At 39.7% G+C, this 25,985-nt stretch overlaps 1 protein-coding gene across 4 annotated transcripts in view; it reads right to left on the bottom strand.

The window, feature by feature from the left end:
- Positions 1-1,655: 1,655 nt before the first annotated feature.
- The window catches only part of grm8b (glutamate receptor, metabotropic 8b), a 160,255-nt gene continuing 135,925 nt past the window's right edge, over positions 1,656-25,985 (bottom strand). For 2 of the 4 annotated variants that reach the window (XM_004556274.3, XM_004556275.3), the window contains exons 7-11: positions 22,867-23,067; positions 15,956-16,095; positions 14,759-15,694; positions 3,343-3,589; positions 1,656-2,556 (exon numbers count right to left, since the gene is read on the bottom strand). In XM_004556274.3, the coding sequence (XP_004556331.2) occupies positions 2,507-2,556; positions 3,343-3,589; positions 14,759-15,694; positions 15,956-16,095; positions 22,867-23,067 (1,574 nt within the window). In that variant the 3' untranslated portion in view covers positions 1,656-2,506. Of the gene's footprint in view, positions 2,557-3,342; positions 3,590-14,758; positions 15,695-15,955; positions 16,096-17,957; positions 19,608-22,866; positions 23,068-25,985 lie in introns of those variants that run through there. The other 2 variants (XM_076886145.1, XM_076886146.1) reach the window with 2 other exon arrangements.

Below are 25,985 nucleotides of genomic sequence, written 5' to 3'. Positions count from 1 at the left end.
TCCACTGGCATAATGTAGCTTGAAATTACAATTGACCCCAGAGTGGATAGTTTGCCTGAGGCAAGCTAGAGTTTGCCTCAGATTATATTTGGAATGACCTAGTGCAATGGCAAATGTAGTGCAATGATTCTTATATAATCCTCTTCTATTCTACCTGAGGTTAGTTCATAGACTGCAGACTGTTAGACATGATGGATAGCATTAACAACTTCCTCACACTGCCTGAGCACTCACCACCAACCCTTCGGTTAGTAGATGGCCTGCTAACCCTCCTGAGCTACAGCCACCTCAAATAGTTCCAAATAGAAAAGATGGTGAGAGCAGTAAGTTGCAGTTACCGGTTCCAAACCAGCTGCAACTTAACCATTACTGCATCTTGTTATGTTAAGTATGTGGTAGGTTAAAGACAAACTGTAGTTCTTTGTTAAATGAACTGAATATGAATATCTCAAAGCAGGAAATACAATCTCTAAAGTACGTGTGAGCAGCCGAACCTGGTCAAACAGGAAATATTAAAACAGAACCTGTATAGAAATTTAGCTGAGCTGTTTCATCTTCAGTATTATATTCATTGTAGTTCTGTTCTTTCAGTTGGCTGCAAATACAAGAAATGAGAGACGTCCGGGGAAAGTAGTCTGGATGCTTCATCACTCAGACTCTACTTGTTCCTTTTTCCTGCCAGTACATGCAGAAATATTCATTACATGCACGAGGAGTTCTCTCCAGCAGCTTGTATTGATTCCCCCCTCTCTGATTCCACAGAATGTATTGATCCCACTGACTGTCTTTTTTGTATTGAGATGCACACTGTGCTGAATTTCCTGCCAGGTTGTTAAGATGTTAAAGGTCTAATCCAGTGTAGAAATATAATATAGTAGTTTTTTAAATCTTTTGTGGATCTTGTGGTGTTGGCTGATTTCTCACATTTCCTCTATTGTATATCACATGAAAGTTATTCTCTCTTGCTAATGGAGGACTCTCCTTTACATGACCTTCTTCTAGTGAGTCTCTGGACAAATGCCCAGCAGGTGTTGCAGACAGGAACCATTTCAGTGATTTGCATGAGCAACTTTACTTAACTCATGTTCACTAGAATGAATGATTTCATACGTTCTCCGTGTAAATACTGAGGACTACCAGCTGGTCTTTGTTACTAGAAGACAGCATAAATTGATTAAACTGAGATTAGTCAACTTTTTTCTAATGTCTTGTGGAAGCACAACTCTTTTTATCTTTGGGAGCACAACACTGAAACAACAACAAGGCTTCTGTGAGAGGCCCCAGTATCAGTATGGTATAAATATGAACCCAACTTTAATGTCAGAAAAGGTAAATCAATGCAGTTTTTTTTAACCCTGACAGAATATCCACTATACTATTACTACTATTAATAGAGCACTGCATTGCTGGAAATAAATAAATAAATAAAAAAAATTTCCAGTATGAAAGATTACGCTAAACCTTAGCAATTGAGCTTGCTAACTGGTGGAATTTTTTTTATCTGTTATAAACAATAGAAAAATATCTGTAACAATTTTGACAAATAATCAGCGCATGTAGGCCCACTACTTGCAGGAGGCTTGCTGCCTGCACGTTAAAGTTTTCATCAACAGGGTTGTTCACTTGCTCCTTTGGGCCGCAAACAGGTTGTGACCGTGGTTTACACTGTATCCAGCCTTCTTGGAGTCCCTGGCTTTAATGGTCAGGTGGGCAATGGGGCAGTGAGACCTGGAGAGGTGTGATTGTATGTAATTTCGTAAATAAAAACTTTTACTGGCTAGCCACACTGAAAAAAGAGAATCCACCAGTTTGAAATAAATGGGAAATCAAAACGTTGCCACAGTCATTATGAAAAGAAAAGTTTTAATTTTGTCCATTTATTCTTTTTCAGACTTCCCCCTTCAAATAGAACAAAGAATGGCTACGACTTGAGAAACATTTTTTTATTATAAATAGAGCCTTTGTATAAAAAGTGCATGCGTTAGTTAAACCATGGCATTTAATCATATCACAACCAAAACCTGCCAACCAGTTAGTCAAAAACAGTGACAGTATCATCTCAAAATGCACGTCAATGGACACACAACATCAGACAAAATCAGAATTTTCACAACCACTATTAAGTTGTTTTTGTTGTCAACATACAATTAGAATAGCAACAAATACAGTTAGTCCCCACAATTTCTTTCAGAAGATTTTTAAAAAATGTATTTAAACAAAAATTTTGCTTGAGTCTCCAGTTACCATCTTCTTGTTTCCTTAATATTTTTCAGATGGATTTTACTTTATTTTTTAGGCTTTTTGCTCCGCTGAAGTCTGTTCCCTGCTGTCTGTAAACAGAAAAAAACAAACAAACAAAAAAACTCCACAGACTCCCTCTGATCTTGAAATTGTTCAGAGTACCTCGTTTCTGTCATAGCCTGTGGTGGTGTCCTTTCCTCAAAATCTGACAAAAATGTGCATATTAAATGTCCCAAAAGGTCTTTGTGCCAAAGTTGTTATATCTTCACATCGCATGGTTGGTGTAGCTCACATAGGTCGTTTTTGGAGGTGGCACTAACAAGAGGATAGAAAACAGCAGGTTTATGAGTTGAGATATTAGAACAGCAACAGACAACTCTTCTCTATTGGTATTTTTTTTGTCTCTTATGGTTTCATCAATCTTCTTTAGCCACAGTTCCGCTGTATATACCTATATGGTAAGATTATGATTTGAATAATTCTAACATAATTCTTGGATTCTACTGAGACCAAAAAATGACTGATTATTATATTCTGTATACCACCTTAATTCTTATTTCTCTTGGAAAATTGAATGTTTATTACTTCTGCAGCATAAAAGAAGACCTCTTTTATCCTGTAAGAACATCAGCCTTCTGATGTTCTTACAGGATAAGAACATCAGAAGGTAGAGAAATTAAAAGTGATGTGGAAGCTCCTGCTTGTTAAAGAAAGAAGAGCAATTCAGTCAGCACATCTCGAATGAGTAAACAATCTGACGTCTCATGATTTTCTGCTGATGGACTAAGAAGTAGCTTTGAAGTGTAACTCTGAGCTATAAGCAGTTTTGGCTTCAAATCCAGTCTCAGGTGACGTCTAAATAAACTCCAGCCACTTCATGTTAAATGCTTATTACTGAAAAGAAGAAAGAAACTCATTCTGCCTCTGACATCACCTCATCAACAAAATATATATTTTCTTGCACATCTGTCCGTTCTAACTGATTCTAACAATAATACTTTTACCATAATTTAAAGGATAATGTTTAACTAGATCATCTTGTTCCCTGTCTCCTCCTGGTCTTTTAATGCCAGCTATCAAACATCTCCTGGTCACACTTACCACTAGCTTCCATACCCTCACAAAGCTCAGTCTTCACTTCGCCGTTGGGCCGCTCAGCTGCCAGGTGTGACAGCTTGCTGGTCATAGTGGCAGCGGTGACGATGGCCTTGAAGCTGCGTTTACGTTTGGGGACGTTCCGCTCGGGGTGGAAGATGATGATGTACACCTTTGGCATATAGAGCATGCCCAGAGAGACAGAAGCACTGAGGCTCAGAGACACCGTCAGTGTCGCCGTCTGGATGTACATCTGTGGATAAAACAGGAGGAAGAACTGGCTGAGAATGAGACTCAAAGAGGCAGTACAATGACCAAGACATCAACCTCCTAATAATGCTCAACTGCGGTGCAAAGAAACTATGAAACAGTTGGTGCTTTTAGTGACCTATAATAATTCCAAGGATTACATTTAAACAAAGTTTATATTAAGAATGGACGTTTAATTTCAGTGATCTAGTAGCTCATCCAGCTCACAATCATTCCCAATTCAGAGATTAATGTAATGTGTTAAATACAGAAAGAATGTGATTTGATATTTTGTCATTTATTGGCTGTACTGCACAAACCAATGAGAAGCCAAGAAGGCTCGCATTAATCTAATTCAACACTAAATTAAAGTGTTTGTATTATGCATTATGAGTAAGTATTATGATTACTGTAGTAACTGTCATTAATGTCCCCTGTCTCACTCTGTTCAGTGACAAATCAAATTCTTCTGATCCTCACAGTTTTGGCTGTAGAGTCAGGATAGGAGGAAAAAGTGTTAAGTGCGCTACCATGCCCTCAAGGTCCATCCGAAGAATAAAAGAGACCCTAGGAAGAATTTTTTTAGAAGAGCTAATTATTCTGGCTGTTATAATAGATAGTTTTCTGCAGGCCTTTTCTGTAGAGCCTCACAGTGCAGCCTGCTATGAGTGTAATTTCATAAACCATATTTTTTTATTTACTATATGGGTTAAACTTAAACGTACTTAATTTTAACATACCTGATTCTATTCTGATCAGTACTAAACAATATTTGTTATCTTTTCTACATTTTGATTTTGATTTATCTTTGATTGAGAATAATAATATTTTAGCACTCTGATCATTTTTAAAAGATAAGGCTGGATGTTGAAACCTTTTGCCACCTCTCAGATGTGATGACAGGGGAAAGTCAGGGGGACTTCAATCTCTCTCTGCCCCACTTCTCTCGACAGTACTAAAATGTTCTTTTTCACATAATGTATGTTTCATGCTCACATGCAAAAAATAACCAAAGCGTCCAATGATGATGTCAGTGTATGTAGAAGTATTGCTGAATGGTGATGATCTAGAAACTCCCGCTTCACAGTGGTGTAAACAGTTTTTCTACTTGCTGAACTGTATGATGTCAGTGAAAGGTGATATCTTTAATATAAGACCTCAGTCACACAGGCCTAGAGATTGCTGCCAGAGAAAAATGTGCGATCCTTGGCTAGTTGAAAAACGAGGTGAAGATGTTAGAGGGTGCTGGCTATTGCTCTGTGAAATCAGTTGGAACGAGGGTACTCTTTGTGTTTACTTGGTTGCTCGTTAGGTTGTTGCATTTACCTGTATTCTAGCATTAGCTGCACTGAAGCAGTCAACTTTTCTGCTAACTAACCACCAACTGGAAGAAACCAGAGGCTGTTCAGCTTCAAACTAAAAGCCTTATTTGTTGAAGTGGTAAGGCATAAATTTTACTTTGAATGGGAACTCTTCAGTTTCACAGCTGCTTAATAATTAGTTGTTGAGTAGTTGCAGACATGCTGTCATCTCCTTGCAAACAAATGACAATGACCAAGTCAATAGTACGTTTTTTGCAACCAGTTTCACCCAACAGCAAACAACCTGACAGTGGATAAACTGGTTGAAATACATAAGATAAATTAAAATTATTTTGAACTGCTAAGAAGCTTCTCTACTAGCGACAATAAAAACATGGAGCTGAAAATGAAAACTATGAGTGACGTAAGTAGCATGCAAAGTTAAACATACACAATACTAACTTAAACAAGATTTGTCCTTCTAAAACTTTGGCCAGAAGGGGTGAAAGAAACAAAAAACTATTTGGCTTTATTGGAAAAATGTACAAAAACCAAATAATGAATTATTTTGCACCAGAGAGTACTGATTTTGAGTTAGCTATTGAGAAAAACAGTAACTCCTGTACATTCAGGTGGATTTTATGCAGCAGAGACATGAGCTGCTGCATGAATAAAATAGGGATAGCTGAGCAGGAAAACCAGTGCAAGTTAAACAATGAAGTCACAGATCAGGTGGACATCACTGCAGCAAATTTTCTCCAACTGCTTTAACTGAACCAAAATGAAACATTGCAGCATTGAGCAGATTCTTGGATTTAAATGGAAAGCATCTTTGTGGTCTCAATTGAAACAGGAAGTATTAAAGTGTTTGTCTTCTCCGTCAGCTGACAGATGTGCTGCAGTCTGTGTTGGGATGAAAACCAACTGTCTGATGCAGCAAGGAAATTGTTGACTCAGTTAACAGAGTGAAAGAGAGAGAGAACAGTTTTCAACCTGACTCAAGCACACACACACACACACACACACACACACACACACACACACACACACACACACACACACACACGTGTGGGGAGCTCAACCAGGCACCAAAAAGCTCATACCTGCCTTACAACATCTGTCACAGCACACCTTCGCTTATGCTCCCAAAACAGAACGCCACCTGCTGTTACTGACTGTTTTGACACCAACTTCATTACTATGACAACCACCTCAAGGAAGCACAGCCGGGTTAATGGCCCTTTTAACCGATTGTCAAACTGACAGCTGAATTCCTCAGTGGTGCTCTGCTCAGCCACCAGGAAAGAGAGGAAGTAAAGGGGAGGAAGGAACATTGGCGACAGATGGTGAGTTCCGTATTTACAGTTTTTTACAGACGCTAGGACACATTTCTCAATACTTAGGTCACGTTTGCAAAACTCCTCACACAATGAGCACAACAGAAGTCTATGTGGGCTAAACTGAGGACCAGTTATCATTGTTTTGGCACAAAATGCATTCAATGACTACATCTCTCAAATTACATGAATCATCTTCTCACTCAGACACAACAACTGCCAAAAACCTTTGTACGGACAGGACATTTTGCATGTGCTTACATACTGTTTTCAAAACTGTTAAACTCATGGTCAAAACAATAACACAATGCAAAACTTGAAAAGACAGCAAAATCCAACGGCAATATTTTATTGAAACATATTTTAAATCTAAAAATGCAGTTTAACCAGCCACAGCTGATTCTCATTGTAGATGAACATCTACACAGTTGTTACTCCTTCAATTTTTCAACTCCTTCAATTCTGGCATGCCAGAAGATTCTTTCCTAGGTGCATTGCCCTAGATGACATAAGATGTGATGTGGATGAGAATCTGTGGCCAAATAGGGAAGACCGAGTAGATTAGCATTACTATTGTATGTGTATCAGTGGATGGTGTGTATACGAATTCTTGTATTTTGGGATTACTTAGTGCAAAAAAATAAAAATACATAAACATAAATACAGGATGTCTGATTCATTCCAGTAACATATATTGAAATTATAAACAGAGATGTGTCCTTGTTTTACACAAGAAAACACTGTGTAATGCTACATGTTGTTAGTGTTTTTTAGGTCATTGTTTTGTGGGTGACAAAGTGTGTTTGTCGGCTGTCAACCTTTGCTAGTGTTCTGGAGGAATGTTTTTATTTGAGACCTGAATGAAGTGTTTTGGTAGTTGTAGTGCATTTTGAATGTGGAATGAACTGCTTTGCCAAGCTGAGGGTCAGTTAGGAGAATTGTGTGAAGAGTTTTGCAAAAGTGACCTAAGTATTGAGAAATGTGTCCTAGCGTCTGTAAAAAACTGTAAAAGCCCAAAACAAGTAGGTGGCAGTGATTCCAGTGATGCATTAAGGAATCGTTATGAAAATGCACGACACAATTAAAATATAGGGAAAAACAAGTTCTTAAGTAATTTATGTGGCCTCTTAGATATAATCTGTTACTATAAAACCAGTGTTTGAAGGTCACAGTAGTCTAATAATAAGTGTTAGAAAACATAGAGAAGAAAGGTAAGCCAGCAGCGTACTCATAGTTACACACTGGTTTTTAAAGGAACATTTTAACATGAAATGGCATGACAATTATACTCTCAAATATAGTCTTAGTCTACCAAACTTCAGATTTGTGCAAAAAGGATATAGGTTATCCTGTTATTAAGCCTAACAGAAATAGCCAATTTTCAGGATCAAATGCTCCCTGAATTCTTCAAATCAAACTGAACTTGAGGTGTTGAAGGGTAAAAAGTAGGGGTGCAACAGTACACAAAATTCACGGTTCGGTTCGATATTTTGGTGTCACGGTTCGATATTTTTTCGATAAAAAAAATGTTCATGCCTTTTTAATTTGTCATTTATTAAAATTATAAATATATATTTTAACTCAAAAGTACAGTTTTTATATTTAATGTTGCTGAAACAACAAAATGATTAAAAAAAAAATCTGTCTGATCGAGAAATCACTCATCTTTGGAAAAGAGAGTTTATTACAGAGAAATGGCTCTTTCCAAAATAAAAGCTATACTATACGCTTCTTCTGGGCTATATTCTCAGCAGCATATTAAACATATCAGGTCCCCATAAGGAGAATCATGTGCTAACGGCTGTCTAAATGACTCGGGTAAAGTTTGTAGCATGCGTGCTTGTTGTTTTTGTCTGCTTCCACTTGTCTTTGCACTAGGGTGATGTCAGAGTAAATGTGCAGTCATATTCATTGTGTTCCCACTAGTGCTGTCAGCGTTAATCTCATTAAAATGACGTTAACGCCATAACGCGGCAAATCTCCGTTAACGAGTTACCGCGGATCGCCCCGTGCGTGGGGCTGGACAGCGTCAACACGTTAACGAGCTAACTGCGCTAACGCACTAGTTCCCACCAATGTAATTGAGCATTGCGTGGCACATCCGACATACTTTTTTACTTTAGTCCATCAGGGTCATGCTTCACATGAAAACCAAAATAGTTCCAAACGCCAGATCTGAATGAGGGTGGGGGAGGTTCAATTTCGGGTAGCGTTGAGGCGGCTGCCATGTTGCAACGAGCTTAGCTTCTGTCTCACTAGCTTGCGCTGCGCTCAGTGGATCTGCACTCGACAGTGCAGCCTAGGTGGAGTAGTCGAACGCAGATACACTGAGCTCTCAAAACAGACAGCATCGTCAGAAGAAAAGTTGATAAAATAAATTAAAGATTTTGTATTGTAGAGTAGAAAAACTCTATATAAGAACCAGTCCATTCACCACTGCTATTACTTTGGATTTTGGAGTATCTGTGAAATTATGCTAGTTCACACGATCTGCCACTCCATGGCAAACTACAGATACATTCTTAAGCTATTTCCAAACTGGAAGTAATTTGCTTGTCGCACATTGCTTTGAAGCTGAAGGCCGGTCACGTACGGACAGTCTGGCTCCAGCTACCTGGGCAGCATTGTAATGTACTATACCATACATGCCATACAACTTCATTTTTAAAGCACTTTGGGCATTTTCTTTGGCCTTCAGACAATAATTCTGATTTTTACAGTGCCAGACAGGACAGGCAAAAAAAAAAACAAAGCACTTTAGCAAAAAGTAAAAATAACACCAATTAAAAAACTATAATAAAAACAAAAACAAGCAACTATAAAACAACAAAACAAAATCAAAACAAGTAAGATCAATGTCTCATGATGGGCTGAAAAGCCAGAGAGTTTTAAGATGAGTTTCAAAATGGACAATGTAGGTGATTGTCTAATGTGCAAAGACAATATATTCTATAATCTGGGGTCAACAAAAGAAAATACCCTCCAAACTTCCGCTTTTTGTGCATGTATAAGCAGCTGGTCAGATTACTTGACTTCGGACATGTATGTGTGTATGTGTATGAGTAAAGCAGCTCAGAGAGGTACCACAGGCCCAAACTATTTAAGGATTTAAATAATTTAAGGATTTAAAAACAAAAGAACTAAAGTGCACATGCAGCCAATGGAGTGTGGCCATAATAGGCTTAAGGTTCACTTCTCTACACACTGCAGTCAAAAGTGGCATTTTGAACCAACTGGAGATGTGAGAGGGAAAACTGTCTAACTCCTGCATAACCTCCTGAGGCCCAGCCTATTCTATTATGTCCTCTGTATGGACATTTGTTTTTGGTCAATATCTTGTGACTTATTTGAGCTATCTTACTAAGTCCTGATGTATTAAATAGACGACATCTTGGGCTTTCCACTGATATCTCTTTTAGCTCCAAAGAGGCAGCAAATCACAAATAACATTAAATGGGAATATTCTTTTTTTTCTTGGTTCATATAGCGCACTACAGTAATCCCACAGAGACATAATAATGTCACAGTACTGGGTCTGGGACACAGTGTTTTGTGTTTCTTGATTAACTGATATTCTTTGTTTTAGTGTTATTCATGGTTTTGGTTCTCCTTATTGTTCTCTGTGTGTTATAGTCTTATTTTCTATTTCTGTTTGGTTTCTGTTACTTTGCCTTCCCCGTGTTCCATGTTTCATGTCTAGTCACCCTTCCCTCTTGTCTCCATGTCTCAGTGTCAAGTCTGCATCTTTGTGAATGTCTCTTGGTTCCTGTTTTACTTTGACAGTCTCGTGTCCCTCTCTTCTCTGCTCTTCTCCTGTGTCTCATTCCCTCGTTTCATTAAGCCCTGTTTTCCTCTTTCCATTGTCACATCATTACCCCATGTGCTGTGTGCTTCCCTATTATCTTCGTCCCTAGTCTCTAGTTTCCTGGGTTCCTAGTTTTCTAGTTTCCCAGTGTTTAGTTATTAGTTTTCAGTTTCAAGTACAGGTTTGTTTTTTGCAAGCTTATTTTATGGAGTGTTTGTGCAGAGTCCTGCATTTGTGTCCTTCATCCTGCCTACTACAGCTAAACATGACAAATAAAGGCATGTATTACTGTCTCCAATGTTGCCTATAGAGGATAGATTTCACCTTGGCCATGAAATGAAAGAAGGCCTTAAATGAAAGAAGCTAGACTTCACTACTGCTCCAGTTTAAACTCACCATCTGTTATAAAGCCCAGATTTGCAACTGTGGACATGACATGCATAACCCATGGGCTCAAAATTCACATGGGGAAACTCACAGGAACTAATAGGTCTAAACACCAACACTTCTCTACTGTAAGGTCGGGGGGTGGGTTCATTCCACTGCAGGGCAACCTGCATGTGGCGAATAAAATTTGAACTTGAACTTCAGTCTTCTTTTCATTAAAATGTAAATGGACCTAATATTGAGCCCTGTGGAACTCCACATGAGACTGGGGACACTGAGTCTGAATGGACCATGTTCAACACCTCCATTGGTGAGGCTGCTACACTGAGTTGTCGATAAAAGTGGCTGGTGCCTGTCGTGGTGGTAAACCCTGAACCAGCTGGTGTACACTAGAGGTGAAGGGAGTGATCAGGCGGAAGAAGGCGTCTTATCGGGCTTGGTTAGCCTGGGGGACTTTGGAGGCAGCCAATAAAATCAGTGAAAGGAATACCTCAAGGAGCTCCTTAATAGGGCTGCCACAAACGATTATTTTTATAGTCAACTAGTCACTGATTATTTTTGCGATTAGTTGACTAATCAGATCACGTATCCACTGGACGTGAAACATACAGCTTATTGCACCAGCATGCATGTGGTCTTATATAACTATCATTAGCTTACAGCTTTAAGTGTTTAAGGTACGTGCTAACTAAAAATAAAGACAAGACGAAAGTTTATTAAACTTTTAATGAAATTTGCAGATTGTCTCGGTGGAGTTTAATAAACTCAGCCGTCTGCTCCTTTCTATCTAAAATGTAACAAGACATTGGAGTAAGCTCTCGACCATCTCACACTTCTGTTTAATCAGTTTTCTGTTTGACGATTATTCAGCTGTGTGAAAACTATAACTTTAATCTCAGCCAAACCAATTTACTCAGGAACAAATAAAACACTGAAAAAAGCCAAACAATAACAGTTTTTAAGTTATCCAAGTGACTTATATATCATGTTTAACCTGAGTAGCGAAAGACTGCCGGGGTCTGAAAATGATGTGCCGAGAGTTTGCTGTTCTCGCCGGCTCTAGTGCGCCTTGAACCCCGGCTCGCTATCGAGCTGGTGGGTAACAGACGTCTCAGAAAACGTTGAAACACTTTTTCAAATATGTGATGTCTTGATAAACTGAGCAGATATTTGAAGTTTGCACAGCTACATTATTGCCTGAAAATATCTTATAAGTTTATTTTGTGACTCAGAAAGGGTAATAAGAATAATATTTAAACTAAGTAGCTGCCGCCATTGTTTGAAACTGGAATTGGCTGGGCTGCACTATAAATTCTGAGATATGCTGGGCTTTGAAGGATACACCTGACCTGATTTCCTTTCGTACGGATCAGGTAGTGACACCTTCAAATCTGGGGAAATGAAGGACGCATTTGTCGGCTGCATTTGGAAGTGTCTTCGAATTTGGACAGCTTTCGCATCGCTGTAACGCAATCGCCCAACAAATGCAGCCTCCGGAGGATGCAGCCCCTGAATTTGGACAGCTACGATCTTGGAGACTGCTTCTTTCTCTTCTGGGTTTAAGGGCAGGTGGCATCCTTGTACATGCAGTGCTGCCATCTTCTGTTTCAGTCTGTTATTACACTCTTAAATCCTACTACTTATTCCTGCGTCTTTCAGGATTTTACACAGCTTCAAACGACGCGTCGACTATTAAATTAGTCGCCGACGATTTTGATCGTCGATGTAATCATGAGAAGTCGACTAATCGGGGCAGCCCTACTCCTCAATGCCACTGACATGTCTTCTCTAGAGAAAGCAGAGTCTGAGGATGAGGGGGACAACCCATCCATCATGAGGAGTGAGGTCAGTGAGGAAGTTAACCAAAACCTTGGTGGCAGGACCCCTGGGGGTGGATGAGGTTTTCTTTGGGTTCCTGAAGGCCTGTAGGTCTGTCTTAGTTGACACGCCTCTACAATGTTGTATAGAGATCTGTGGCGGTACCTATGGACTGGCAGATCAGGATGGTGTGTCCTATCTGTAAGAAGGGGTACCGGTGTGCTTCAGCTATAGGGGGATCACGCTTGTCAGCCTCCCTGGGAAAGTCTATGCAAGAGTGCTGGTAAGGAGAGTCTATCAGTTAGTCAAACCTCAGATATAGGAAGAACAAAACGGTTTTCATCCTGGTCCCAGAACACTGGACCAACTCTTTACCCTCTCAAGGATACTTGAGGGTGCCAGGGTACTGCCGGAGCCCTAACGGATGCTGCCCTTTGTCACAATTCTGTTCGTAATTTTTACGGACAGAATTTCTAGGCATAGCCAAGTGGTGGAAGGCTTTCACTTGGATGGTTTCAGAATTTCATCTCTGCTTTTTGCAGATAATTTGGTTCTGTTGGCTTCATTGGGTGATGGCCTCCAGCTCGCACTGGATCGGTTTGCAGCTGAGTTTGAAGCGGTGGGAATGAGAATCAGCACCTCCAAATCTGAGGCTATGGCCAAAAGTGCTGGCTGGCCTCTCCCTTACAGATAGGGTGAGAAGGATGGCCATCCAGGACGGGCTCAGAGTAGAGCCATTGCTCCTCCACATCAAAAGGAGCCAGTTGAGGTGGTTTGGGTATCTGACAAGGATGCCTCCTGAGGGAGGTGTTCTGGGCATGTCTCACCGGGAGGAGGCCCCGGGGCAGACTCACGACATGCTGGAGAGATTATATCTCTCGGCTGGCCTGGGAACACCTTGCTGTTCCCCCGGACAAGCTGGAGGGGGTGGCCAGGGAGAAGGAGGCCAGGTGGCCAGGATAAGTGGAGGAAGAAGGATGGATGGATGTAAATTTGAAAAATCATGAATGACAATAATAATAATTAGAATTTTCAGTTCCTGGAGAAATTGCATTGGGATAGCAATAACATTAAGTGCATTACTCTTTTCTGGCATCCTTGTATTATACTAAATTGTATATAGCATTTGTGTTCTATTTTATTCTATTTTATTCGATTGTATATAGTTTTTTATTTTATTCTATTCTCTTGTGTACAGTATCTTATTGATATCTAGTTGGTGGCTAAGCCACATTCCTCTCCACCAACTACAGAGGACTGGTTAGTATCAGGAATTTCATCAAGTTTCTTTTGAGACTGTCCAGGAACTCAACGATGACCTGGTCTAGATCTGGGGGGAGATCTCCGAGGCTACCATCTACTGTCTTATTAGGGGCATGCCCCAAGATTATCAGGCATACATACAAGCACATGGGGGGCATACAAACTACTGAGTACCATTCTGAGTTTGAGTTGTGAAGAAAAGTTTGGAAATGGACTAGGCCGTTACATAATTTTTTCACCTTGATTTTGGGGGTATATTTGAATTCAGCCCCCTGTAAGTTGATTTTCATTTTCATCAAAAAAGTGTGGGTCTTTTCATTTTAAAGTTATCCAGTTCATATCATATTAGATATCCAACATGAATTCTTTCTTGTTAAGATATTATACATCTTGAAAGTGTTCTATGTTTTTTGTTTGTTTTTTTAGCAGTATAAAGCACTGTGTAGTTTTTCTTTGGACATTGGCTCCTTTTTCACTCATTTTAAATCTAGTGCTTTTCAGAGGAATGTCTTTTTTCTTACGCCAGTTAACTCACTGTCTTCCCATGCTTCAATGAATCATTAAAGCATGAAAGGAAAAATTGTAGTTACACATAGCAGAAAAATCAGAAAACTTTTGAATTCTATCTTTAGTTACAGCCTGTTGAATCTAAGAAAATAGCAAAGATAACACATTTATCTTGAAAGACATAAAATAGCATTCTTGCGCCAACAAAGAACTATTAGTCGAACCTTGGCATATCTCACTATATTTCCCATTTTTCAATCCAAATATAATTAAATGATTAATGATTAATTAATGGTGATTAATAGTAGAATGGCCTATAATTACAGATGATGATGTCAGTAGATATTCCAGCAGATCCTGTACATCAACAGCAAAAGCTCTAAGCACTCTGTTTCAAACAGTTTTTTTCTGGTGGAGAGGAGATATCCTCCTTACTATGGTCATCTCAGGCACAGAACACAGAAGTCACACTTACCTGGTATTCTGGCATTGTAATTTTTTGGTTGATATAAAGGCAGGTGGAAAAAGAGCTTGTTACATGCAGTGAATGAATTAACAGGTTTTATCTAAGCCCAATATAAGATACATTATGATTTTCTATGAACTGATCTTGTGTCATTTATCATTTGTGTACACACAGCATGTGTGAGAGCATATTTAGACATTGCTGATTTGTCTAGTTTCTATTTGGAGACGCTGTTAGATGGGTAAATATTACATAAATATGAAGGTGAATTATGCTGATGTGCACCCACCCTCTCTGCTGACTGTGCTGTGCCAAAGAAGATAGGGATGAAGGCAAGCCAGATAATACAGGTGGTGTACATTGTAAATCCAATGGGTTTGGCTTCATTGAAGGTCTCTGGCACACTTCGGGTCTTGATAGCATAAACAGTGCATGTGACCATCAAGAGAATGCTATATCCCAAGGAGCAGATAAGTGATAGGTCAGAAATGTCACACTTCAGGACACCCCGTGCATTCTCAGGATCCTGTGTGCGCTGCTCCCCGTAGTCCACAAAGGTATGTGGTGGGTCAGCAGCAAACCACAGGAGGACACCCAACAGTTGAACTGAGATGAGTGAGAAAGTGATAACTAGCTGCGAGGCTGGCGAAATGAAGCGTGGTGCTGTCACTGCCTTCTTTCCCTGTTCGAAGATGCGATGGATACGGTTAGTCTTGGTGAGCAGCGCAGCATAACTGAAACACATTCCAAGGCCCAGGAAAATGCGGCGGAAGGAGCAGACGACAATATCAGGAGCAGCAATCATGGGGAAGGTGATGATATAACATAGGAAAATACCTGTCAGCAGGACATAGCTCACTTCCCGACCTGAGGCACGCACAATGGGTGTGTCATTGTAGCGAAAAAAGGTTACGATGATAAAGGTTGTAGCGATAATGCCTAGAACAGAGATGAAGACAGGCACCACTGCCCAGGGCGAGTGCCACTCTAGCTTGATGATGGGGATTGGTTGGCAGCCAGTACGGTTTTGGTTGGGTCTCTTCTCGTAGGAACAGAGCTCACAGGTGAACTCACTGGCCTGGAAGTGGTATCCCTCGCAGCGCTCACAATGCCAGCAACACAGCACACCCTTTACTACTTTCTTCCTTTCACCAGTGAGGCAGGGCAGGCTGCATACTGAACCCGGAAGGGACAAGTCCCCAGTTGTCCACTGTAAGGCCTCCATCTAAGGAGAGGGAATAGGAAACTAAGCAATCTGTACCATCATAGTTGGGTCTAAATCAAAGTTCAAATATATTGTAGAACTGCACACAGCAACAGTTTTTAGATAGAGCTAAACAGAACACAATCAAATAAGATACTGATTCTTCTTGATGCAGTGCGAAGAATCAAATTGAGAAACACATAAACTTTTTCTTTGCGCTTGACTGGGGAGCATATTTGTTATTTTCATGTTTTATACCCCTTGCAAGTTAGCGGCCCTTACATTTAGATGCAACTGATTGGTCCAGTGCCCGATGACCTTGTACTCTGCCACCGACCTGTTGTTGATCTGATATTGGAAGATGTCATAGCGTCCGGGAGCATCCCCATTCTCATTAAAGATGACTGGAGTCCCTGCACTTCCTGAACAAAGCAACAAAGCAACAAAAAAGAGCAGAACATTCTGTTTTCAGAAATTGATGGAAAAGGGAAACACAAGATAAAGAGTTATCCTAATACGCGGAAAGAGATGTAAATTTGGAAAGAGAGAGATATCAGATTAAATTAAAAAACGGGTATTGATAAAAAAGTGCCAGAAAATACTCAAGTTTAAAATTAAAATCTTTAACTGTATATTTATTTTATAACTTATATTCACGTTTTAAGCAATTTGGAGTTTAATGTTCTCCAGATGTCCTGATTGATGATTTGCTGATGCTCACAAAGTAATCCATTGTAACAGGAATTCAAATACCACTAATTATTAGCAAAAATTAAACTAAAATCTTAGTACCCTATTTTTATGTCAAAAAATTTTGTTTAATCAAATCCCACACGTAAAAGCCAAAAATGCAGTCAAATGTTTGTCAAGAACACACCAAATCCTAGCTGTGTAGAAATGTTGGCCAATCAAAAGTCTAGAAGCCTGGGAGGGAAAGAGTAAACAGAGTTTTATGCAAACCTTAAGTGCTTCTGAAAAGCTTTTTTGTTTTTCTGGAAAGGCAGCTAATTTTGTGTTACTTTTCAAGTGCCTTCATCATTTCAAATGTTAATAACCAAAGACAGTATTTTGGCTGGTGTAGGAAAGAACAAAATGCATACAGCATGCATAAATTTTAATTTAACAAAGTTAAATATACTTGCAACAATGCATCACTGATGCATTGTTGCAAATGCCATCAGTCCTTCAGACAAATGATGTTCTCCGGGGGAACATGAAAATCAGACTTACATTGCACATAGTCCACCGGATTACTAGACAAAGAAGCGTGATTTGTCACTCCCAAGAGTAAGTCCCCAGTGGTTTAGAGTCTATTGGCATTGTGCTTTACAACACTGCACCACTTTGCATTGTGCTTGGTCATGTAAGGTTTGGATGCAGCTGATGGGCCATGAAAACCTCAAGCTCTGTATGCACTGTTTTGGAGCTAATCTGAAGGCAACGTCAAGTTTGGAGGTTTATAGTGACTGACTTTGGAGATTGTACCTTGGCATCCACTGACCCTATTCTGTGATTTTGTAGGGCACTTCATAGCTGAGTTGTTGCCATTCATAGTTGCTTGTAATATGAATATACAAGTATAAAGAAAAAAACAGTTTTGACTGGCATATTAAAGCACTATTTGTAAACCCAAATGCTAGATCCCAATGCTTATACATTAAGGAAGAGCATTCAGAGTCTTGGATTCACTAAATGGATTCACTCTATTTTTCTTGCAGCCGCTATATTTACTGTATTGTGGTGTTAGTATATAGTTGAGCTGGATTACTTGCTGTGGGGTAAATAATACTGGGGACTCGAGGCACATTAGTTTAGATGTGGAAAGAGGAAGAGCAGAAGATAGAAGTTAATTTGCAGAACATCAACAACAAAAGAATTCACATTCATAATAAAGTGAGTGGGTGGCAGTTTGATTCGATGCTGTCCTGATTTCTTTCTTCAGCATGAATAAAAGTAGTCCATAACACATCACTACGGAGATGAATCAGCACAGCTTGCCTCAAGATGTACAAACGCCCCTCCACCACCTCCTATCTCCTCCTCCACTTCCCTTCACTTCACTTCCCTTCACTTCACAGACTCTGCTTTGATACAGAATTAACATCCTGACTTCACATCACTTCAAAACATGATAATCACAATAACTCACTGGTGATCTCTGTCATTTAACACAATAAGAAACAGACTACAAATAAACATTCTGTGAACAAACAAAAACAACTTGTACTATTGGTTACACATAAAATAAGATAGTTTCAATACTAGAATGTTGAGTCCAGATTGGTTTTCTATGAGTTTTGGTAAGTTTTTATCACGTGACAACTAACTAAGGTTTTAAATCTCAGCACTTAGCTATTACGGTGGAAAGTTAAAAAGTTTTGATGCATCAGCTCTATTATACATTCAATAAAAATCAGTCCATCATATCAACACCAAAGTGTTGATGGGCATTGACACATGTAACAAGATTTATTTTTAAGAAAATAATCTCTGGAGAATTTGACCATAAATATTCATACTTTATTAATTCTCCTGTTCAACCTGGATCCAACAGGACCACATCTTTTTTAGTACACTGCCAGGAAGCACAGTGCAGCAAGGTATCTGGATTTTATGGAACCGCTACAGCTGAAGCTTGCCAGGTCGTCCATTCATCTGCGTGATAATGAGTCTGAACCTATATATTCACTCTGCTCGTATTTCTACATCCTTGCTCTGACTTTAATGTGTACTCGTCTGCAGCTTTCACATTTGTTCTGCTACCTTCACACAACATCCTGAGCCACATCCACTTCAAGGATGGCCATGGCTCAGGTGGTAAAGCATGACCATAACCTTTTTTTTTCCTGCTTCCTCCTGCTTTCCTTTCAGATGTCTTGATCTCAAGACATCTTTCAAGATGTCTTGTTCAAAGTAGAGTATAAAGAATTGTATTTTAGCTTAATAAAACGGAAGAGAAGCTGACGTCTGTTTCAACAATGTCTGTTGTTGAGATTAAAAGTCCACTAAAACAGCTGAATTATTTGTTTCCTCTTTATGCCTTGCTTTGCACTTTTTTTGTGAAGTCGCAGCAGGAGATGCACTTGTCACATATTCATCAGTTCACTCACTTAAAACATCTCTCCTCATCCCTCACAATTCCAATCTGATTGCTGCTCCACAGGGTCAATCACACTGCTTTAAAACATCAGAATGGTCTTATTGATTTTTAATACGCATCCAATGTCCAACTAAATCTGAGGGAATCTCCCTGACCTCTCCCTCTTTCTCCCTCACCCACTTCTCTACTTTGCTTAGCTAAATGTGTTCAAACAGAACGTTGGTACAAAGGCCTCATACAGATGGCTACTTTGCACTGAGCACTAACATTAGGACAAGTTTTCCGATTAACCTTCTGACGCTCCTCTAAAAATAAGCACAGTGAGCAGACGGCTGAATTGGCCATTAGCCATTAAAAAGCCTCAAACATGTGTGACATGAGTGTTTGTGTGTGTCTATACTGCAATAAAAAGAAGCTAATTGAGGCACAAATCGCACATGGGCCATATACTGGTGAGCCAGGATTAATTGGTGGTGCATAATAGATGCTGCAAAGCTAAGCTGAGTTGATGTTTTTAGAGGCTGTAGATTAATTCACAGTTAACCGATTCAGTTAATTTGCTTCATCAGTGAACTGACTGGTTTATGTTTAACAGGTTTAGTTAAACTGATATTACCCACGTAAACCTGCCTGAAATGACATCTACAAGTTTTCTGGGTCCCCTCCTCGATCACCGTCAAGCCATGGAGAAGACGTGTTCTCGATTGTCTGGGGCACAACCCTGGAAGATCACCGGCGCCAGTTCAAGGGGTGCTGAATCGAGGCAAAGAATCACCCCGTCGCCAATGCTCAGAGAGTCAGGCCATGCAGCAGCCAGGCAGATGCAGCCAGGCCCTGGGGAGGAGGAAAGGTGGCTGTTGGAGCTTATTGTCTTGGAACAGCTCAGCATGTAGATACAGTTGCCAGTGGAAATGAACCAGCGCTGGCCGGAAAAGGCTCTTCAGTCCACCTCCGGTGTCACAGACTACCATGGAGCCTTACTAACTCATTTTTATCTGTTTCCCCTCCTCAGGTGCTGGTGGCTACAGGCGCTTCACCCATTTCATGGGGAGTCACACAGATGCTGGGGCAGGAGTGCTGGAGGTGGGGGTGTCTGGGATATCTCTGCAGGGAGTGTGCACTGATAGAGGTGGGGCAGATGTTTTACATCTTCAGCATCCCAGCATGTTCCCCCAGTCTGGGAGGGACATACAATGTTGAACCCGAGACAGGTATAGCATGTGGAAATTCTTTGTGTGCATGGGGATGTTGGGGGCAGTTCTTAAAAGCTGTTGGGAACTGATATTCCAGGTGATTCATAAAAATCCTTACAGCTGGAAATACTCTGGAGGAAATAACGGCAACATTTTAAGGGTGGGCATCCAGGGCGGGCTCACTGATAGTGCACATCCTGCCCAAAATGTCAGCTGGTAAGCCAGCAGCCATTGCGCCTTTGCACTCAACCTTTAGTAAATGTTCCATTTTTGTCCATGATTTGTAAGTTCATTCGAATCATGAGGTGGCTTTAGCTCAGGAGGTAGAGCAGGTCATCTACAAATTGGAAGGTTGGTGGTTTGCCGGCAAGCCAAATATCCTTTGGCAAGAGAAGTTCCGGAAGTTGCTCATATGAATGTGTGATTGTTAGACAGACAGCATTTAGGTAGAAAAAGAAGAGACAAAAGTGCTTGTGGGTGTGAATAGGTGAATGAGGTATTAGTATATTATAGGGCTAATCAGACTTTATGCACATGGCTAGAGAGCAGCCAAATATGTAATATGTAGTAGTATTGTCGCAGTTACTTATTATCAGCAGATTAGACCCTGCTGTCTCCAGACAGCTGACAATAGGTCAGCTAAACAAGTGGATGGATTTTTTGTCATTATTTTTACCACTCAATTTGATATTTCACACTAGTTTTTTGTAGGTCCTAGCACACACAAGGAGATGTTTGCTTGAAAAACACAAGATAGAAAGACAATAAGCAATTTAAATATCACTTTCCGTTTGAAGAAAAACTTTTTTTTTTTGCTTTAAGAGAACCTCTGTTCACCTAATGGACATAAATTACTTTACCATGAAATTACATAGTACTTAAAATAACCTAAGGTGTATGTAAAATTACTTAAGTCATACTTAAAAATTGTATGCCGCGCTTAAAATTACTTGCAATACAATTTGTGTGTTCTTCCCTGTAAAATGCCTAGATTTAGGAAAGATTAAGTCACCCCATAATACAGCCTCCGCCCTAAAATTTCCTCAGAAGTCAGTGTGCCATATGATTGCATTAGCAATACATTTAATAACGCTCTATGTTAACAGTTACACACTATATAGAACCACTTTATAGAATTATATTTGTTCGCAGATGTTGGCAGCTATCAGTGAATAGTTATCAGCTATTTTGCAACAAAAAAAGACACAACAGACATAACAAGAACTCCATAACAGCAAATGAACTGTACAACAGAAAATACAAATGCTATTTATGGTCTCCTCACAACAATGATAAGAAAAATAAACTGGGTCCATATGGCATGTTGTTAATACACTCTGATCTCTGGTCTCCCACTCAGAGACACAGGTCTCCAAGTGTCCAGCATTCAGACGGCTACCTGAGGACACTCATGTGAGAGAAAATCTGCTCACACAGACATGTAGAGCCAAATACTGTCAATAATGCCTCTGCAATGTTCTGAAGCCAGTTAAACTTGTCAGGTAGTGATGTCCAGCAGGTGAAAATGCAGCTCCATGAACACGCACATCTATGTATTCCAACTGCTTCGATGTTATATGTATGATTTCTACACATTTTACGTCAGATAAAAACTTTGGTTGTAAGATAAGTAAGATAAGTAAGATAAGTATTTAATAAAAGCGAGACATTTTAAATGAGAATAAGAAAGTATTTCTTTGTGCCCCCCTTTCCCTGTTAATGTCCTACCTGCCCCCCTGGCAAAACTTTGCTAGATCCGCCCCTGCACAGTGTCAGCTGTCAGCTACGTAAAAAAAAGGATCCTGGTGTTATTTGTCTCTCAGAAACAGTTCATAACTTCCCTTCAACTCATTCATGTCACCTAAAAGGTAAACCTGTTTCTCCATCACCTGTTCAGCTCTGATGATTCAGTAAGGACATCTCCCGGTTTCATCTTCATGTTTCCCTCTCACCACATATCCAAACCGATATCGTGACCAGCAGCTTTTACAGCTGTGGCTCCAGCAAACATCAGCTGATACTAGAAATTAATATTAAATAAATTCTAACAAAAGCTTATCAAGCTTAAATGCGCTGCTGTTGTTTAGCGCAACATTTGCCGGTTTCTTCTTTCTGGCGCAAATTGGGCGATAAACAAACAAGAGAGAAAAGCCGATCAGCTGATCATTGATCAGTTTCATGATTGAAATAGAAACAGGAGAGAGAGGGGAGAGAATGAGAGGAGAAGAGGCAGCTGACAGCGTAACGACAGAATAACTCCAGCTTTGTGTCTTTTTCCATTCTAGCTGAAGTACGGGACAAACTGTTCCTTTTCACCTCAACACGAAACGCGTAATATTTTCTCTGAATACGGGAGATTTCGTTTTTTTTCGGGATGGTTGGCAACTCTACTAACTAACCTTATGAATAAAATAAAGTTCACTACGATATCAGTAAAATCAAAGCACCCCCCCAGCTGTATAGAAACTCCTCATGCTAGCTAGCACGCAGTACGAGTTATTGTAACTGACTGTAAAAAGTCAGCACAACGAAAATAAACTCCACCTAAACTTGCATTATATCTGACACAGATAGACTGCAGGTCATAACTTCTTACCTGAAGTTCAGTTCACCTGACACTCGGACCGGCGGCTGCCTTGGGTCTCTCCTCCTGCCTCCCCTTTCTCTCATCCACCTGTTGGCCTCCACCACTTGCTAATTTTACTGAATCTGAGGAAGCTCCGCCATAGCCACCACCAAACAACAGAGTTATTTTTTATACAACGACTAGCATCTGGCCAATCCACCACCTTTCATTCTTTATACCGTTACAAAGAAGAAAAAATTTGAGATCTTCAGGTCTCAAGAATGAATTGTGTTCACCTTTGGCTATGGAATTTTGAATCACTCCAAAGTCTCACCATTGAAGTTGACGGCGTGGATATGGGTCAGCAGCTCTCTTCCATCAATGTTGGTCATACGAGGGCACAGGCCAAGGTACCCTGGGCAGAGCTCACGGTGCATGTGGTGCAGAGCATGGGCCATCGCGTAGACGGCGTCCATCACAAACTGCACCTTCCCCTCTTGTTCATAGATGGAGTCACGGCCAACTTTCTCCAACCCTGAAACAAAGTTGATCGACTTAAATTACCAAACATATAAAATATATTGCAGGCTGAAAGTTCAGTGAACTCACTATGGTTAAATGGGGAACTCAGCTGGGGTCTATTTTGGACCTTCTAATGGTTGCTTAAAGTAATGACTTGAATGACTGACTTACAAATGACTTAATAATTATCATCCAATAATATCATATATAAAAAAGAGAACATTCTGCATAATTAATACTTTGACTTTAGGATACTTAAGTTTTTTTTTATATAAAACCATAAATATGATTAAGCAGAATTATGATTTTCTTAAGTAAGGAGTAAAAAAATAAATTCACCACTTGCAAAATAGTTATTATGTTAAAAAATGTATAGTGTCACTTTTTCCAGTGTTTTTCTATTGTGTGCCAACTGTACATATTTGTGATTAAATGGTTTCCTTGGCAAAGTTCTTGGTCTTTTTGGTACCACTCCATTGAAAAAAATCAAGCAAGTCAAAACTGCCATGGAAAATGCCTTAAAAGGAGTTGTTTACTGAGGACCACAAATATCACTGTGGGTTTCATTCAGGCAGCAACATTAAAATGACTAAGAAACTAAAGCACTGACATATTCATCTTTAGGCTCCACGGGGAAAAAAGAAAAGAAAAAAAAAACACCACACATTCAGAGAGCAAAGAAATAAGCACAATACTGTTCAACTACCTTTACTAATATATATCTGAGTCAATCTCATCCCACCTCTTTATTTGATCTCTTTTTTTTAACCCAAAGGTTACGGCACTCATCCTTTCCGTTAGGCAAGAAGTTACTAACAAAGATCATGGGAGTATGAAAAGAGCAACATTTCCTCTAATAAACCCATTAACATAAAAAGATACCTGATCTCATTTGTTGATTTAAAAATAAATCAAAGAAGACATTATGCAAAGTTTTTTCCAGATTTTCTAGAGAATTATTGGTGTTACTAGAGGCACGCTGCACCATGATGTTGGTGCACGCCAAAAAGGAAAAGAGAAAGACAGGAGGGGAAGACTAACTATTGGACTGGACCCTCCATAGACAAGAGACAAGGCCTTGTTGGATTAACAGGAGCTTCAAAAATCCAATTTAATTTTGATGGCAGACAAGAGAGGAAGGATCTGTCCAAATGGAGACATTTGCTCTGACTAATTACAGATAAAGAGTGATTACATATCTATATGGCTGACCCATGAATGGTGAGCAGACAGCACAGGATGTCAAACAACCGAGACTGACAGAATGTAAATGGTAAATGGCCTGTATTTGTATAGCGCTTTACTTGAAGAGTCGGTGCAACATCATCAAAGTAAAATTTGAATGTAGCTTCTCACAACGACATAGAGAAGCTGAGACACCATCACACACTAAGACAAACACACACATTTTGAAACGCATTTTTGAGTGGCGCTAAATACTAAACAGCTGCTTAAACCCTTCAGACATTGTTGCTGCTTTCAAACAGAGAAGGAAAGAGGGAAAGATGCTGAGCCTGTGTCTAGGTACATCAGTTCATCTGGTTATGTCCCCAACTGAGCAAACTGCAGCACAAACAGGAACATGTACACAAGAAACAGAGGTGGGACCAAGTCATTGTTTTGCAAGTCTCAAGTAAGTCTCAAGTCTTTATCCTCAAGTCTCAAGTCAAGTCTCAAGTAATGTCAGGCAAGTCAGAGTCGAGTCTCAAGTCACTGGTGTAAAAGTCCGAGTCAAGTCACAAGTCTGAAACTTTGAATTTCAAGTCCTTTCGAGTCATTCAAAAAAACGAAAAAAAGAATGTTGCAGTTTTATGCTAAATGTAAATGTTAGACCATGTAATTTTTAAATCTGTGTTTTTCTCAACACATGACAAAATAGTGAACTTAGAAAATATACACAAATTGTGAAATTGCACCTCTTTAAAATGCAGCTCAATTAAACCTAGCTCCAAGAATAATTTTCACCGACAGTTCTGAGATAAGCTGCATGTTATTCTTGGATGCGGTTGTAGGACCGGCTTTAAAATCGCATGACAAAAATATCATACACATTAAAAAAAACTGTATCACCAACGTAGCCTGGACAACATTTGCTAGTTAGATGAAGTCAGCTATCTCATCGTAGCATATTTATATGCATATTTATAATCATACGGTTCTTGGAGTGAGTGCATACACTCATGAAGTTTAGTAACTTCAGGTCACTGCAACAAGCCCAGGTACAGTTTACCGACGGATGGGTGCAGGACCTTGAAATGCACCGTGTAGAAAGTAAAGACCATCGTACGTATCATAAGTTTACCAGTCTCACAAATCGTCGTCATAAATACACATTCGTTAACCGTTTATTAATAGGACCTTTGAGCTCAACGATAATTAATTAGTAGTGGAAATAATTTCTGGTAGCATCACAGAAATGTAGCAGTGACAATAATATTGTATGCTGTAATCGTACTGGGCAATTAGTGATACAAAAACCCTGTTTTATCCTGTGAATAAAAGTATATGTTTTTGTCAATGTACCATAATAACAGAAGCGAAACGCAATATTGTGTCAGGACAATTCACTATTTATGCACAATAAACAAAGGAGCATAGCGCGACAATTTCTGTTCAGCGCCAGACTTGCTTGTAACCTATATCACCAATTATTTTATGAAAAATGACGTATTAACTACAACAGCAGACTGACCTTCGTGTAAATGCTTGGAGCAGACTAACCTGTGAGCTGGAGTGTTCTGGGACGTTATATTTGGTCTTTGAATGGCTGCAATCCAGGCCATCCGTCGCGTCTTTGTTACTTCGGAAACATGGCTCGAACAATTTCTCTTCAACGACGTAATCTGATAACAACCGATCTCTTTACCCGTCGGCTTCCCGTGGCTGTCATGCGACCGGCTATTGCAGTTAATAATACAACAGCTTCTTGCC

This window comes from Maylandia zebra, linkage group LG7, assembly GCF_041146795.1.
Source record: "Maylandia zebra isolate NMK-2024a linkage group LG7, Mzebra_GT3a, whole genome shotgun sequence".
NCBI classification, from domain to species: domain Eukaryota; kingdom Metazoa; phylum Chordata; class Actinopteri; order Cichliformes; family Cichlidae; genus Maylandia; species Maylandia zebra.
The sequence above is the reverse complement of the archived record's forward strand: the minus strand, read 5'-3'. Positions and strand labels throughout refer to the sequence as shown.